The sequence below is a fragment of the Rhea pennata genome, chromosome 20 (genome assembly GCF_028389875.1).
Source record: "Rhea pennata isolate bPtePen1 chromosome 20, bPtePen1.pri, whole genome shotgun sequence".
Classification (NCBI taxonomy): Eukaryota; Metazoa; Chordata; class Aves; order Rheiformes; family Rheidae; genus Rhea; species Rhea pennata.
In genome coordinates, this window is record NC_084682.1 from 12,580,298 (window position 1) to 12,598,415 (window position 18,118).

At 41.2% G+C, this 18,118-nt stretch overlaps 1 protein-coding gene across 4 annotated transcripts in view; it reads right to left on the reverse strand.

The window, feature by feature from the left end:
* The window catches only part of BAZ1B (bromodomain adjacent to zinc finger domain 1B), a 56,975-nt gene that overhangs the window by 16,103 nt on the left and 22,754 nt on the right, over nucleotides 1-18,118 (reverse strand). For all 4 annotated transcript variants that reach the window (XR_009960403.1, XM_062592367.1, XM_062592366.1 and 1 more), the window contains 5 exons: nucleotides 15,531-15,669; nucleotides 14,895-15,025; nucleotides 9,596-9,707; nucleotides 1,611-1,709; nucleotides 1,028-1,205 (listed from right to left, as the gene is read on the reverse strand). Coding sequence is in view for 3 of the 4 variants with exons in the window: in XM_062592367.1 (XP_062448351.1) it covers nucleotides 1,028-1,205; nucleotides 1,611-1,709; nucleotides 9,596-9,707; nucleotides 14,895-15,025; nucleotides 15,531-15,669 (659 nt within the window). In the remaining variant the exon portion in view is untranslated. The remainder of the gene's footprint in view (nucleotides 1-1,027; nucleotides 1,206-1,610; nucleotides 1,710-9,595; nucleotides 9,708-14,894; nucleotides 15,026-15,530; nucleotides 15,670-18,118) is intronic.

The window sequence follows — 18,118 nt, forward strand, 5'->3', positions numbered from 1 at the left end:
TGTTAGAAAGAACATATGACCATGTAACAGTCGAACACTACCTTCCACTTTGTTTTTAGGTAAGCCTGTCCTGCAAATGGATACATCTGATGTTTAATATATTATTACTAACCATCATATTCTACATATAGTTAAGAATTCAGCATATTGCTGCTGTTTCTGCTAGAGTTAATACCCTACTGATGACCATGTATAGCACTTTAATGTTAATGTCAGTTCAGAAAAAAAACAAACATGATGCATTAAAAAAAGAAATCCATGATGACCAAGCACTAAGCAATTCTTCCTTTAGTCACCTCACTTTTCCTCTCCCTTTCTTAAAGCTTATGGTCTCATCTACATGGGGAAGTCACTGCAGTGATTGAGATGGAGATTAACAGAACACGAACCACTCCAAACTAGAAAACATTGCCCTTTGGTAAGAGGAGCATATACTAACCAAAGGAGGGTATGCTCTACCTGTACTCTATAGGTTTATCTCCTCCTACAGGCATTCAGTGTGCTAGGGCTGCTCAGGTGAGTTAGGCTGAAGTAGCTACAAGACTGAAAATTCATGCTGTAGCTCACTGCACAACATCTTCCCTGGGCTGAAAAAACCATGAACAGAACACCCTTTAGCTCCTGGAATTGGAGCACAATCATTATCCCAAACCTAAAGTGGTTTGAATTTATGGAAACCCCCCAAATGGAAAACTGCTGTCTCATCACAAAACATGCTGGCTTTATCACAGAAGCTAAAGGTCAGCTACAGAGCTCTGCTAAAGCTCAGGAAAGAAGTCTGCCACCAGATGTGGGAAATAGAACGTGCAGGACACCTAGCTTCAAAGTTATGACCCACCTATACCGAAAGGCTCTTAAGTAAGCAGCTACATAATCTTGAAATATCAGTTTTGAAAGAGGACATGCACAGGAAAACTCTACTGATTTTCCTGATCCTCTCACGTAAGAGCCAAAGACTCAAGAGCTTCCGCAAAAGGTATCAACTCATGTTTTGTCTTTCTTGGTACTACTTTGCCTCTTCACTCACTCTGGCTTCAAATTCTGGTGTCACATCAACATATCCCAGCCCTCCTTTCTGCAGCCGGGTTGCAACCTCAATTAGATCACTTCGGAGGTAGTTCAGCAGTTCCTGGTTACCATCACAGGATTTAAGGCCCAGGTTCTGTTTCCGAGCCAAATGGATAGAATGTGTGATGTCCTGATACCTGCAAAATCAAGAACAACCTTTGAACACATGCAGGCCAGTGCCCTGTGTGTTGTGAGGACACTGGGCAACGAGAGCATCCAGTGTGACATATATGCTCCCCTAGTGCAGAATATTCTTGAAAATACTCAAAAAAGTATGTGGTAGTCCTGCTCCTGTGGATGAAACATTGCCTTTGCTTCTGGCTGCAAGGAGCAATAAAAAGCCCGACAGAACCTCTTCACAGTTTAGATTATTACTGATCAAGAACTTGCAAATAATTTCTCATTCTAAATAGCCTCTCCTCTCCAGCACATGCACAAAGCAAAGCATGAAACATGTGCTCCAGGAATGGAAAGGCTTGCTATGAAGTGGATATACTTTGACTTTGAGACAGTACATAGGAAAAAAAACCCAGCAGGCTCACTTTTTCTGCAGACGCTCCTTTAGCTGACTCTCTCTTACTCCTTGTGGGTGCAGGCAATCCAGCAGCTCATCCAACTCCTTCTGACTGTCACAGAGAAACCTGAAAGATATAACATGCACAAATATCAGCTCAAGTACATTTGTGGCAGGACAGATTTTCCTCCTGAAGCATTCACAAATACTAGTACTCAGGAATGACAACTAACCTATATCCCAACTCCACGGAGCAAGGTGAAACACTTCCAGTTATGCTAGTATAAGAATTTTGACTAAGATTGGCCTCATTCAAAGGTTCCTAAATGTAGGCAAATTCAGGATAGGAAAAACAGAAGCAAAATACACACAGAACTGACTTACAGATTTCCCCTCATTAAGTTTAATAAAACATTGGCATTTGAATTTAGTCATCTACTCTAGGGATTAGATTCATTAAATTGCCATAATCTGAGTATCATTTTAATGCAACAGAAAAAGATTAGCATGTTACGTACTGCATAGCACGGCAATTTCATCATTCTTTCTTCAAATTATTTCATTAACCCAAGTCCCTAGATTAAACAAGGGTATGTCATACTTTATACCATAATTGTACCAAAACTGTTGATTTGTGACTGTGAAGGCTATGACCTCTGCCAGTGCAGAAGTTCTCATTTGTAAGAAGCTAGCATCAACTTGAAGCTCAAATGCAGTATGTGAAAACCATATTCATTAGCTTTACATCTTTTTCCTCAGAAAGCCGTTAAGGAGAGCAACGGTAGTCTGCCATTAGTTGAACCTAAAAGGCACAACTTTTGAAGTGCCTTGTGTAGAAAAGTCTATGAGCAATTCCAGAATACAATTCAACGTAGTCTGCCTACTGGCTTTGATGCTGGGGGCTGTAGATTTACACTAGCTTTAAGACAGTCTCAAATTCTGCATTTTCCTACCATTGTTTTTTTATAATGCTATGGAGCTTCATCACCTGAGAGGGAGGTAGAATTCAGCTTGCGCTTCAGACTTTATTTACATAAACTGATGCTGATTATATAACTTCTAGAAGAGAATTGCTCCTTAAAAAGGGAAGTGAGGCAATGGCAAAATTGACCTTAAATGTGATCCTTACAGGCCAACGTGAAGACCTAATTTTAATTCTTGGGCACAAGCTCAGAAGAGCCAAGCAAAAGCTACAAGAAAGATGCTGTCCTAGCTCCTCTTGGAATAAGAGTATTTGCAACATATTCTTTTTCCAGCAGAAATATTTACTGAATAACATACCTAAAAAGTAACTATTTCAGAGGTCTGAGGTGCTCAAATTAGAAGAATAAGCCTATCTACCCTGCATTTACTTATTAAATTCAAACAGGATTGTTTAAAAATCAAGAAATAAAGGAAGAAGAATCATTTCTTACCAGTCACCTGCTTTAGCACACTTCAGCACTGCAGGGCACTCTCACTTTGCACACGTATCTAATTCTTTGGCCATCTTATCCTCTGCACACCCCAGACATCTTTCGCTCACTAGAGCCTAGCATAGGCACTCCAAAAGTGATAGTAATTGAGGACTGGTCATGGGATCCAACAGACATTCACCCATTACAGCCCTAAGTCAAGTAGCAATACAACTCGTGTCTTTTTCTTCTAGATGCTACTTATGGTGACTAACTAACATTCCTACATTCACTGAAAGGTCTACACACAGACTACTACAAGGTCTAGCATTTCTAAGTCTAGGAGACTTCTAAATAAACTTCTCTAGAACATTTGGTACCAAATTAGCCTTCAAAACCTTGGAACAAACCTTGGTATTGATCCTAAACCATTATTTCAGGTATGAAGAATCTATCACAATATGGGAATGGCATAAACCAAATCTCAGAACAGTTGCCCTGAAGATACCCAGGAAAGGACTACTCAGGCACGTTGAGAAGGTTGTCTAGGTCAGGATGAAACAGCGTTAACCACTGCTGATGGAATAGCAAGTAATCCCATTAGAAAACAGCTGAAGACATTACCTGCGCTTTTTCAGCCTTCCCTACAGCTGCAAATGTAAGAATGGAATTCTATGCACTATTCTGTGAAAAGTGAAAGGCCACTGAAAACAGTTAAGGTATGGCGCTTGGATTTGCCAGTGTTATGTCTTTTGGGGAAGACTATACAGGCTGCTGGCCAGATTTAGAGTGAGAAAGCAGGTATCATCCTTGAAAGAAGGCTAAAGGGAAGTCCTAGCACAAACTGGTTCCCATTGAAAAGGAAACAGGGCACAGATAGGAGAGCATCTACAACCAGCACCTGAATCTTGCCAGCTCTCCCTGGGAGCAAGAGCTGGGACTTGAGGGAGTGAGAACCATTCTGTATCAGCTTGAACTCAAATGCGTGACATTAGTTTGGCAGCACTTTGCTGCTCTGTGCAGCCACAGCTCCTGGTTTTCATTCCAGTCCCACATGCTCCGTTAATATCTGAAGAAATCACCTATGCTTCCAACTAGGGTCTCAACCAGCATAAGGCTGGGAGCATGGATGTGATAATACAGTGTTGGTATTTTATATGAGGGGAGGTAACAGGATCATTAGCTTGTGGGGCTTGATAAGAAAGAGGAGAAAATTGGTGCCATTCATTTGGCCGACACAGCTTATGCACAATAAAATAATCCAGAGTGACACAGAAATAAACCTGTGGGAGAGTTGAGACCTTATTGTCATGCCCAGATGGAGGACTTCAAATTGATCTCAGTGGGAATACCTGCATCCCTAAACAACAACCAAGACTTTTTCCCCCTTCACAATTCTGGTAGCACAAGCCAGCAGACTGGTCAGTAATCGTAACAGATGGGACAACTGACACAAGCATTGAGTCAAAAGGAGCTATCAGCATTCACTCATGTTGGATACTCATTCCTGTTCTCAGGCTACAGACTGTGAGGGACAGAAAGAAAGGTTTAAAACCTGGACTGCAGACTAGGGAATGAAGAAATCAAGAGGACAACATCTAGAGGAGCCCAGGATCAGTACCTGCTCTGGAGGGTTGTTGGCAAACAGGGGAACTCCATCTGTAGAATATAGGCTTGAGAATGGAGTCTTTCAGCACTCACTCATGGTTAACTCAAATTGTCTGCTGAGGGGACCCGCCATATCATGGTGTATTCCTAATAGATGAAGAACAATGGGAGTTACTCTATAGAGATGTCACTATTTCCAAAATTCAACTGCTTTCTGCCAGGATGAGAGAGAAGTCTCCTGCATACTGCAAACGTTTTGGTTAAGCTGTGGTTCTTGCAGGAAAGACAAGTACGTACATAGCAATAAAGCACTATAGCATGGACAAAAGATTTTTTTCAAGGACCATGTGCCCAGAAGGTTTTAATGAGGAGCTTTTTTAAATAAGCATCAACACTGGCGAAAATGCTGAACAGGGTTAGAAATGGGATTGGCACATCTATCTGGAGAAGACAGGAGCTAGAACAAAAAACTAAGCATTTATCGTTCTGACAGATAGAACATCTAGCCCTCTTCTTTTTGGGGGGGATAAAGCACTGAAAGAAGAACCACTTCCATGAGACAGAGCTTCTGTTGCTCTTGGCAGAAGAATGGAATCTTTCTCCCCTTATCTTTGTCCTGTGAGTTCCCATCCTCAAGGGAAAAAGGGTCAGGACTGTGAAATACAACTATTCATGGAGTTAACTTGATAAAAATAGGGTAAAGTCAAAGATGTTCCACTACTACTGTGAGGCTACTTTTAATCTCTCCTTCGATGTACAACTAGGAAAAAAGAAACAGATGGCAGGAGTTAAAACAGAACATAAAGAAATGAAATCTCCTATGCACCACATGCTACCATTTTGAGTTACAGCTGAACCAGCTCTGCTATTCCAACAATAAGGGCGTACATATCCTATGACTTCAGTGCGATCTTAGAGCTTCTCAGAGTGTACAAGGACAAAGTGCAAAAAGCAGCCAAGGAGAAGACTCTTCTGTAGTATCTATTTCTTATGGGAGTCCTTGAGACTGGAGACAGATCAACAGCAATGGCCTCAAAGCAAAATATTGTAATAGGAACACAGATTTCCTCAGATGGAAGTTCTAGTTACCGGCTATCCTCTGAAATAACATACCTCAGTTTGTCTTTTTTCTTTTTTTTTTTTCCTCCCCCTTGTGGTGAAAGCTTACCTGTGACCGGTGATAGTTGTCAGACAGGTATTTAGCAAACAGGCTCTTTGCAGTTCTAAAGCTTTAAAGAAAAGTCTTTCAGCTGAAGATGCTTACTGCTTATCTGTAGGGATGGCTTTAGGAGGCCCTGTCAGTTTGGAGAAAGCCATGCAGATGGTGCAGAAGAAGGCTAAGTTGGAAGCGATTATCTTTGAAAAGCTGCCATTGTGCCCCCTGCTCACTTTACGCAAGCATGAAAGCCCAAGTTTGCCTTGGAGTCTTCATTTGCATTGCTTTATCTTGAACTCCTAATACGGCCAGTTTCCTTGGGAGATCAACGCACATGGGCATGAGATTCTCTTCCAGTAAAAATTAGCAAATGTTGTGATTGCTAGCTGTCCTTCCTAGCATATCCCCAAATGGGAAGAGCTCAAAGACCATGTAGAGCCAGGCCGGAAAAAAAAAAAAAAAAAAACTACATAGTTCAGTATCTTATTTTTGAATGGCAGAAGGGCAGAGTAGGCACAGTGACATTTCCTCAACCTGCCCCTGCAGAATTCAACATCTACTCTTTGAGAACTTTGTGTCACAACTAGAATCTTTGTGCTTAATACTCAAACTTTTTTCAGTAATTTGCCCAACTGGTGTTTTGAACCTGTATAGATTTGAAGATCCACAGCAGCTGGTAGCAATGAGCTGCACATACCAACTGCACCATGTGAAGTAATACTTTCCTTTCTCCCCAAACTGCCATTTGCTTGTTTAATTTGCTGACCTCCTTGGTTTTTTTTAATTGAGAGAAAATACTCTTTCTTTAGGAGACTTCTTCTTTATTCTTTAGACTTATAGAAGTCTTTGGGAGACTTCTTTATCCTCTAGCATTACAGACCTCTACCGTCCCACTGCCTTATGCAAGGCAGTTCAGCTTCTCTCAGGCCCTGCAGCAACAGATCTAATAAAAAAAGATTGTTCCTCAAGAAAGTGTTTTCCCTTCATTTTGTACTTTGGTTTATGTTCTCTCTCTCTCTCTCTCTCTCTCTCTCTCTTTTTTTTTTAAAATCTCCTTCATTTAGGTTTATATTAATAAACAAGCATGTTTTTTTAAGCAGGCCTTCTTTCTTTAACAAATTCTTTACCCTGACATGAACCAGTTCTGGGTTCCCCAGTACAAGAGAGACATGGAGCTACTGGAGAGAGTCCAGCGTAGGGCTACAAAGATGATCCAAGGACGGGAGCATCTGCCCTCTGAGGAGCAGCTGCGAGAGCTGGGCCTGTTTAGCCTGGGGAAGAGAAGACTGAGGGGGATCTTACCAATGTCTAGAAGTACCTGAAGGGAGGGTGTCAAGGGGATGGGGACAAACTCTTCTCAGTAGTGCCATGTGACAGGACAAGAGGCAATGGGCAAAAATTGAACCACAGGAAGTTCTGCCTGAATGTGAGGGGGAACTTCTTCACTGTGTGAGTGACTGAGACTCCACAACCTCTCTGGGAAACCTGTTCCAGGACTCTTTCTCTGGAGATATTCAAAGCCCACCTGGATGCAACCCTAACATGCTGTAGGTGACCCTGCTTGAGCAGGGAGTGGACTAGATGATGTCCAGAGGTCCCTTCCAACCTTACCCATTCTGTGACTCTGCAACCATACTGACATGGTTTTTGTTGTTGTTTTATTTCCAAGTTTCCTCAAATCTTTTCAAATGTAAGAGGCACTTGCCTTGAACAATTAGTACGGAAACTTCAAGACAACCACTTTGAAAGCATTTTAGGCCTTTGGCTGCAACTTCCAGGATTTTTTTTCTCCTCCTTCTTTTTAGAGATCTTATTTTTTTAAACGTAGCTCTCATTTTTAGAATAAGCATGACTGTAGCACTGCTGTCTCTTGAGCTCTTATGAGAATATTGGATCTAAGCACATTACAGTCACTTCTTACAAAGCTGCTCTTCAAAAATAAAATATAGTTCAGTCCTGAGTCTGTACTGGACCTGGTTCAAAGAGCTGCTGCTTCTCTTTTGGGTTCTGTGACTAGTTACTCTATAAAGCACTCCTACCTTCTGAACCTCTCTGAGCTCTCTCACTCTGTCATTGAGAGTGGTCAATTTGATCAAGCTACTCAAATACCAGACATGATGTTCTTCCATCTTAGGCCTGAAATTTCAAATCACAGGGACTTTGTGCTGCTTGTTAACTTATCTGATTTGACTTTGCACTGTTCTCAATTTATAGCATCATCCAGCATTATCCAAGATAAGCTATTGTTCTCCTTATAAAATTTGTCCTTCTGGTGCACATCTTGCTATCTCTGCTAAATGAAGACCAAGTATTAAAAGAGGTAGTCAGAGAGAACAGAGAAGACTCTCCTGTGGATCTTACTGTCCTCTTCCCCTAAGACCTCCTGTTTACCACCCACTCCCTTAGAATACCCAGTTACTTGAATTTTGGCCGTATGACAAGATGTGCAAAGGACTAGACTGAGGAAGGGGTTGAGGTTTGGCATGGTAAAGTTAGACAGGGTGAGGGCATGCAGGGGAAACTTATCTCCCAAGACTTGCTGGCAGTGAAAGAGTATGGGTAGAGCAATCCAAAGAATCAGCACTCAATGCTGACTGCTTAGATGAGTCAAGAGGCCCACAAATTTCAGTCTCTGACATTTCCCAGTTGCAGAAGGAATGTTTTTAGCAAAGTAGTTCTGACATTGTGGCAGCAGTGGAACTACGTTTTGGAGCTAAGTTTACAACTGGTGATATTTAGCAAAGATGCTGTAATCCCACTTTGTCAGCAGCAGAAGACTCTGTAAAAGAGCCAGTGCTAGCAAGAGAGCTGCAGGAACAAGTACTTTGCGACAGTTACTTTTCAGAATTATCTAAATGTGGAGTCCCTCATAGGCAGTTTAGAAAGCAAACCTATAGCCAATTTTTCTGGCACAGGGACATTGTTGATCACTCCTTACCATGTACAGCAATGGTCCACATAAGGAACTTTAAAGGGAAGAGACACTGGTAGGGCCAATCACTGGAGTCATAACCAGATTTGCTTGAAGGTACAGAACCTAGATTTGATTCATTTAGTTAAAAGATATGTTGGCGGCTACTGCTTGGCACAAGGAAGGAAATACAGTCCACACAGAAGAATAATTTTGCTAAGCTATAGCAATTATCAGTAGCTACAGAAATCAATTCCACAGTATAGCATTATAGGAGAACAAATGGACAACACCACAGTCCATTTTGAAACCTGGGAAGAAAGACGACACTGAGAAAGAGTGGGAGAATGGCTCTAAATGTCTCACATACCACAAGGATATGCAAAGCATAGGCCTGGCTCCCAAGATCTCAATGAAGACTTCAATTTCATGTGCTCAAGGATCACATGTGCCATAACTCAGATCTGCTGAGATCAGCTATGAAAAAAACTAGGCACTGTTAGCCAGGTCACAGCTTTCTGTTGTTGTTGTTTTGTTTACCAGTATGTAAAAAAAGTCCACAGCCACTATAAAAAAACTAGTATTTCTTTTGAGTATAAAAAAACACAATACACCAAATCATTTTTCCTACGTTAATTTACATTGGCTTTAAGTCAAATTAATTAGGCTGACTAGAATGGGTCTAATGACTCTCAGATCAGCTGTCCTATTACCCATTCACCACTAGTAATTATACCGATAACAGAGGCCCGGTAGACTGCTAAATGAAGTCAAGTACTGAAAGAATAATAGGATCCAAGGCTACCATCAGGTATCAGGAGGAATAGAAAGCACATGTTCAAGAGATACTACTCATTATTCTGTATTGTATCAAATGAAATCTCTGTATAGTTTCCTTGACCTCTACGCTTTGAGCACGTCACAGCTATAAAAGCATGTATTACCACAAGTTCTGTCCCTGTTTGGGTGTAGTGGTCTCTGCAGGAATGTCTGCAACATGCACAGACCTATGAAGCATGCTCACTCTGCCATCCGTGGCTGTGCTCTTCCGCTTATCTGTAAAAGAAAAGCATAAGCTCAAATGTATTCTCACTCACATTTCTCCTCAGTCAGCATTTTTATCTTGCAAAAACTAAACTGTCTCCAGTTAAGGTGTTTAGTTTTCTCTGACATACTGCTGAACTACATGCTGAATATAATCTACCATTACTTTGCTAAACTCAACATGGTATTGTTAAGGTATATATCTTAACATTTATAGAATGCTAAAAAGATAGCTGATTTTTGAAGAAAATATTACTGCATCATAAAAGTACATATAAAAGTTAATGAAGAGTTGCTACTGTATCATATGCATACAACTAGTTTCATTCTTTAGCCATATACTGACAAAGTACTCTTAGAACTCTGTGTTATAAATAGAATGAATTTGTATTTCCAAGCATCATCCCCCAACAAAAAACTTGAATACCAGTTAATTGTTGGTGGATATTTTAATACGGTGCCTGTTATGCCAACTGCGTATTCCTACACTACAGAAAATCCATGCAACAGTTCCTGCTTGTCTACAGTTAAGGATTCATATATGAAATTAACTGTTTAAAGCAAGACATCATCCTTCTCCTTACTCTGGAACACTGGTTTGGTCCCAGAGTAATCATTTGGAAGAAAGCAACCGGAAGCTGTGTTTTTTTAATAAATAAATAAATAATGCACTACAGATACATGTTTGCATGCTTGTGTGTGTGTGTGTGCACATAATAATATGGAGAGGGAGTAAATCAATTAAAAGCAACTAGAGGGCCATGATGCACCTTAAGAAAAATCTAACCCTACAGTAACATAAGAACCTCTTTGATGACAACTGCGCTTTCGCAGTTCTGATCAGAGAAAAGGTAACAGTGAATATTCTTAGTGGAAAAGAAGTAGTAATAGGAAAAAAATAGTAGTAGCTAACAGGATCTCCTGTCAACAGCTAAAGAAAGCCTGTAAGCATTGTGAAAGGGACAATTATGCTAAGAAAAACATTTCCTCTACAGAGGGTTAAAATTATTTAAGTCCAGAAAGCGTGAGAGAGCCGGGGTGAATGAAATTCAGTTCAACTTCTGCAGTACTACAATAGAGATTCTGAAGGCAGCTGGCAGCAATTCTCCCTCCATCCCTTGTGGTCATAATAATAACAAAGCTTCTTCAAATATCCTTCCTTTCAACAGTGCAGCTTTGGCCATTTTAAAGGGTAATATCTGTGAAAGTACAAGCTGTTAACAGAAAGAGCAGAAAGAATGTACAGTGCTCTTTAAGATGAAATTCAAAGTACTTTGAATTTCACTTCAGTTCAGAGTCCAAAAAAAAAAAAAAAAAAACCCCAAAAAAACCCACAAACCCCCTTTCCTTCTTTCCTTTTTTGCCAGGGAGCCTACACACAGATCACCACCTCCTAACTGTGGCTGGCAAAGGCAGGCAGCCTGAATCCCCCACAAATGGGCACGTCCCCTCTGAAGTAAACCTGCCTCTCCTCGAGTCCAATGTGTTCAGCACTCTGAAAAGTAGATGTGGAGGTTGGCCCACAGTACTGGCACCATCATCTTGAATAAGCAGATGATAATAGGTGATTTACCTGTCCTTCAGGTGAACTCACTGCAGGCAACTGGCAAGCAGGCTCTGCTCTGAGGTGCTGGATAGAAGAAACACCAGCTGCATTGATTGTATGATATAGGTAACAGATCTAAAGTTTGCCTAAAGCTTGGAATCAAATCTAGCTACCATATTGAGGACACAGCATTTAACAAAATCAGCAGCTTGTGCTACACTGCTGCCTTTAGATCTCACATGCGGTGTCAAACGCTTTGGAGAATAAAATTGTCTCAAAAAAGTGAATATTGATCTAGGAAAAAAGTAGAGTAATTCAGTGCATGTGGCAGATTCTAAACTTCTGCAGACATAAAATTCATAGTAGATACAGGGTAAGGAACAGTATTTCACTGTAAGTGCTGTTCAAATGGTAGCTGGGTGTCCTAGTGCATCAAAAAGTGAAAACCAGTTAACAGTTACATTGGTTAAAAGGTGCAGCCACCACACTGATGTAATGCAATCAAGAATATATAATTTATGGAGATGTGCAACATTCTTGCTCTACTTGCTATTGAAGTCTTGTTTCACACACAGTTTTGGGAACTCCACTTCAGACAAGATAATAGATCAGCTAGAGAGAGTTTTAAGTTGATCAGAGGGGTCTTAGTAACTATGGAAAACAATTTAGAGAGGCTGGCATACAATAATGGGACTTTAGACTTGGAGGAGGGGGAGTATGGAAAAAAGGGTGGATATAACTACTCTTAAGTATGAGATTGATGTCAGAGAAAGGAAACAAATCAGTTTTCCCAGGTCTGCTAGGAAAAATTTCAGAGTTGAATGCAGCAGGTGACCATTTAGGCTAGACATTAAGGAAGATCAGAACAGACTAACACAAGACTGACTGCTTAGCAGGGACACACTCTCTACTCTTCAAGAATTTCAAGCTTAGGTTGCTCCAAAGTCTGAGAAGGACATTTATATTTAGAGTTCCTCTTGCTTTGGACAGAAACAACCCCTTTGGCCCTGCTTTCTAGGATGCTACACTCCTAATGCAGGCTTAAGTGCTGTGTGCTCTATCGATGCAAGTTTTGAAAGAAGCTCACCAGCCTGTTACAGAGAATCTCCCTGCAATTGCTCAAGGAGACAGCTTTGCCAGTCACTAGAGCGGTAACAGCCACAAGGCAATCCAAAATAGCATAATTCTGTTAACAAACTAGCATCACACGAAATAGCATCTCCTCACTTGTCATCACAAATGGCTATGGGAAAGACTGGAAAGTTTAGTTTATAAGATCTCCAGCTAAACCTTTGAGTGAGGTCTCAGTCACACTGTGCATGTAGCTCTACCTGGAATTCATTAATCTCCTGTGAAACGGAAGCTGCAGTCCAGTACACACATGGACGCAGGCATTCACCCCAGCTTGTACAATATACACACACAGGTGCACAATTAGGTGACAGTTCCAACAGCCTGATATAAATTTAAACAGAGTCTCATGAAATTTTAAAAGGAAAGTGCTGAAATCTCACATAGTAGCTAGGTAAATACTTAGGCAGCACTTGAAGAATTAACAATTAACACTTGCTAGAAGCAAGTTGATTTATAGCAACACGACTAGTCAATATTTGAACAAATTCACACAATAAAAAGAAATATCTATTGAGGGCTGCTGTATATCACCCCTAGCTCAACAAATCCAAAGTCCACAAGATGCAGGTGGCTAGGAAGATACACATTAGAAGAAGTATCACTATGTTTGCTGTGGTCTGTTCCTCAATAGATCTGACTCTGACTGTTGTCTAAGCAGAATATACCAAGTGAGAGTCCTCAGATTTAACTCAGTACAATCTCTTTTGTGCAGTATTGCTGTAGGTGGACTCAATGTGAGTCTATGATGTTCCAAAAGCAGCAAATGAACAGTACTGAAATTGCAACTTTGATCAGATTACAGCATTGTCTTCTGTAACACAGAAGCATTAAGTCTGCCCCTCCACAAAAGGATTTTTATATATGTCCATATTCTGCTTGCAATGCTCGACCACCCAGCCTCCAAGTCACCAAAGCAGAACTACAGAAGGAGTACCAGACCATCAGCTAGTCATTGCACCTCATTTGCACATTCAGCACAAGAGCAGGCTGAAAGAATGCATGCAATAGGATGTCTGCCAAAACGGTCTCAACCAATAAAGCTATAGACATAGTCCCAGAGTGCCTCCTCAACAAGTTTGCTGATGATACCAAGCTGGGAGAAGTGGCTGATAAAGCTGAGGGCTGTGCTGCCATTCAGAGAGACACGGACAGGCTGGAGAGCTGGGCGGAGAGGAACCTCCTGAGGTTCAACAAGGACAAGTGCAGAGTCCTGCACTACCTAGGGAGAAATAACCCTAGGCACGAGCACAAGCTGGGGGCTGACCTTCTGGAGAGCATCTCTGTAGAGAAGGACCTGGGAGTGTTGGTGGATGACAAGTTGACCATGAGCCAGCAATGTGCCCTTGTGGCCAGGAAGGCCAATGGTATCCTGGGGTGTATTAGGAAGAGTGTTGCCAGCAAGTCGAGGGAAGTGATCCTGCCCCTCTACTCAGCCCTGGAGAGGCATCACCTTGAGTACTGCGTCCAGTTCTGGGCTCCCCAGTACAAGAGAGACATGAACTACTGAAGAAAGTCTAGCATAGGGCTACGAGGATGATCAGAGAGTTGGAGCATCTGCCCTATAAGGAACGTCTGCGAGAGCTGGGCCTGTTTAGCCTGGGGAAGAGAAGACTGAGGGGGGATCTTATCAGTGTGGATAAGTACCTGAAGGGAGGGTGTCAAGGGGATGGGGACAAACTCTTCTCAGTAGCGCCATGTGACAGGACAAGAGGCAATGAGCAAAAACTGAACCACAGGAAGTTCCATCTGAATGTGAGGGGGAATTTTTTTACTGGGAGAGCGACAGAGCACTGGACCAGGTTTCCCAGAGAGGTTGTGGTATCTCCCTTCTCTGGAGATACTCAAAGCCTGCCTCTATGCAACCCTGTCTAACATGCTGTAGGTGACCCTGCTTCAGCAGAGGGGTTGGACTAGATGATGTCCAGAGGTCCCTTCCAACCTTACCCATTCTGTGATTCTGTGATCTAGAAGACTGCCCTGCTTGACAGAATTTCATGCTGGGGACTAGAGCAAGGTGCTGAACAGGCCTTGAGATCTCTACCGTATGGAAGCATCACATGTACAGCTCAGCTCAGCTCATTGCACCTCCAGAGCAAAAGCAGCATACTTGTTCTCTGTGGCAAGCAGATTGTTCTGCTTCTCTCATTGACAGAGCATTAGCGTTATGATGGGTATCCTCACTCACTGCAGTAGACAACTAATCATATGTCTAAGAAGCCCAGTACACTGTAACCCAGAAGGTACATAGTAAATAGTACTCCAGAGCTGACATCACCTTGACTGCTTTTAAGTGAGGGATGATCTTATTCCATGTCCCTTTCTGTATCTCAAGATCTGCAGCAGCAAGATCATCATGAGCACCAAACTTTTCTGTGTGCAGGTTTCCTAAATTTACAGCACACTCATATTGGAGGACCCACAGTAAGACATTTGGATTAACAAGTTCTTTCTCACATTCATGGAGCCTTCCTAATAGTTAGATAGGAAAAGTAGTATACAAATAAGCTATCTGATCATACCTACTGAGCTGCAGTCCTTTTTCACATCCTCCTTTTTCTGGTGGGGAAGGATGAATCTGTAGTCTATGCTGTCATGTACCCAGCCTTTTTCAATGAACAAGCCAGGAACCTCATCTGAAAATAGCCAATACCTGTAAAGAACACATATACATTAACAGGTACCTGTGTCCACTTCTGACTACAGTCACACACCATCCATCTTTGCTTAAGGTGTGTCTGTGGAAGGAAGAACCTGTGTACTTGATTGGAAAAAAAAAGTTTATATCGTTAGTAAAACATAATTCATAAACACAGAAAGTTTTCATTATAATCAATTCTAAGAGCATTCCTATGTAAAAAAATACGGAAAGGAGAAGACAGTAAGTAGATTCTTGAGCACTGATGCAAGCACTTGAAGCTCCACTGGCTAGCAGACACTGACCTCCATGGGAAGGCCAGAAAAACTTGGTCTGTAAACCAGTAAAGGGTTATTTTATTCTACATAAACAAAAAATTCACTTCTGCTCTCCTGCACAGTTGAAAGCTGACAGAGTATTCTAAATAACCTCCATTATAAATATTTCTTGGGGGCTGCCATCTGTGAAAGGCCCACACCAGAAGAGAGATTCAGGGGCAGGGGATGATTGCCTTTCCTACCTGTTATGATTGCGATCAGTGCCAATTGGAGTCCTGCGCATCACCAGCTTTGCTTTGGCAATTCCATCCTGGAAAGTTTTCTCAGCTGCAGCCTTATGCTTCCGGATTCTTTCTTCCTCTGCTTCCTTCTCCATCTTTACTGTTGGAATAAGCACAGAGAAGTATTAGTCTTCTTCTACTGTATCTAGAGATCAAGATTCTCTTTTATTTTACTAGATTGTGTGAAGAAAATTGAATAATTTATTCCTTTATTCATGACTATGGTTAATTTTTTTTTTAGCACAGCCACCCACCCATTACCTCATCTTCCACCCACCACTCTAGAAAAAAATTCACAAAAAACGAGGGAAAAAAGTAAAGGTGAAGGAATGAACTGGATGAGAGAAAGGGGAAGTCTGGATGACAGTGGACTGGATAAATTATTCCTCATTATAGATCAATGAAGTGGTATCCATCATTTTTCAACCCCATACAATGAAGAGCTGAATGTCCTTCTTGAACCACAGCACAATATACCTCAAGGACAGTTCAAACTTGGGAGTAGTACAAATATGACAGCATGGACATCAGCACAGATAATCAATAGCTGCATTTCCATTGTTGCAATTGTGGGGAATGCTCTCCCCAGAAGCTTATCTACTAAACAAACAGATTTGTGGCACACTGGTTAATTGTGCTAGCTTCCAGGCATGAGCATCTCACATTAGTGAAAAAAGTTATATATCCTAACTCCTCATGAACTTCCAGACATGCTATCATGTGGGAGAACCTTTAGGGGTGAGGTGGGACAGGTCAGGTAAAAGCTAGCATATAAAGGTCATACGCTGACTGCAGTCCAAAGGAGAAAACTAACTTCTTGCTAGAACTTTTCCCAGGACTACTACCTACTCTTTCTGTTGCAGCCATTTTCTGTATCAAGGTATGTTTGATAACAGTTGACTAGTAAATACCTGGTAAATCTTTGAAGTCCTGCCAAGGTAATCAATCCTGACTGATTAGAAGAGAAATGCTGAAAAACAGACCCCTGTATTTGTTACAACAATTTTTTTATATGAACTTTTATGTGATAATATACCAACAATATACCAGCTTAAGTAAGTGCAGCATGGGAAAATTGTTCTGTTAAACCATACCTGAAGGCCATTCTTAAGCAGCTGATAAGCCTGTATGTTTGTAATTGTCTGCTCCTCCCTAAACTTATCCCTATGTTAAGACACTGAAATCAGAACAAATAGTAAAAACCATTCTCATGGGGGCTAAATGCCTTCTATCACTGATGTCTCAGCACTTCGAACTGCAACAGGAGATCCATTTTACAGGAAGTACCGCTGTCATCTTTTACAGAAAGGAAACAGATGAAGTGATTTACTCATGAGTTCTCTTGGCGGCTCCTTCTGAGGACTTGCTAAGGTCACCTGATTTCCCCACTCATCCTGCCTTTATTTATTTTATTTCTTGTCAGTCTTTTTATTTTGCGACATTTTTGGCCAAGATATATTTAAATGTTCTTAAAAGAGTTGCTCACTTTAGCAATCTGATCTTTGGAATTTCCTTAATCCTTACTATTGGACATGCTGTAAAGCAGAACGGCTAAGGGCAGAAATGCACAGGAGCAGTGTGCCTCTACCAAAAACAAGAAAAATGAAAAACAATCCTCTATTAAGCTGACAAAAAAAGATCCCCTCTTCCATAGGGGGCCATGTGACATAACCAGGACCTCCTGGCTGATGGCTCACTGACTACAGCTCAAACCTCAAACAGATCAAGCATGAAGAGAAAGCAAGGAGTTAGCTGGGGCAGGGAGGGAATCATTCGGATACCTGTTTTTCACCTGTATTATTGCTATGACATTTATAACAGCTACTGAAAAAGCAGCGCACCCTGGTACTATCAGAATTTCCATAGATTATTATAAATAGTTTGTAAGCTGGTGTAAATTTAATAAAAACTTTACAGTCACACACTTAGGGAAAAGAGGATTGAGGCAAAACTAATTTAGCGAACTTCCTAAGTAGAATTCTACCCCCACACCACTAACAACTTTTTTACAGATAATTCAAAGCCAGATACACAATAGCCCTTGACTTAAGCTTTAAAAACTTAAATCTAACCAGAGCAACAATACACCAGCATCTCTTTACATGGAACAGCAAGGTGAGAGAAACAGCATTAAGAAAACTATACTTTGCAGCTTAATTTGTACCCAGAAAGAACACAAACTTCATCTAAACAAGTGTCAACAGCCTTGGAGAAGTAATCAGAGATAGTATTCTGGAAGCAGTACTAGTAAGGTGCCCTTGGCTTTCATGGTCAAGAGATCCCCCCCAAAAAACCCACCACTAAACTAATTCCAGTCATATTCTATAATTGCATTGCTTGATTACAGAATTGAAAATCATGAAAACAAGTGTTCATTTTTTTCAGAACCTATGCCCCCTACATTAAATAGCACATGGCAAGGGTACTCGACAATTCTAGCAAGCACACAGTAGCTTTCTTCTTCACCACCCTCCCTTCAAGAGTCAAGAATCCAATCAAAACAAGCCACACTGCCAGCAAACTCTTGAAAGCCTACAACATGAGAAACA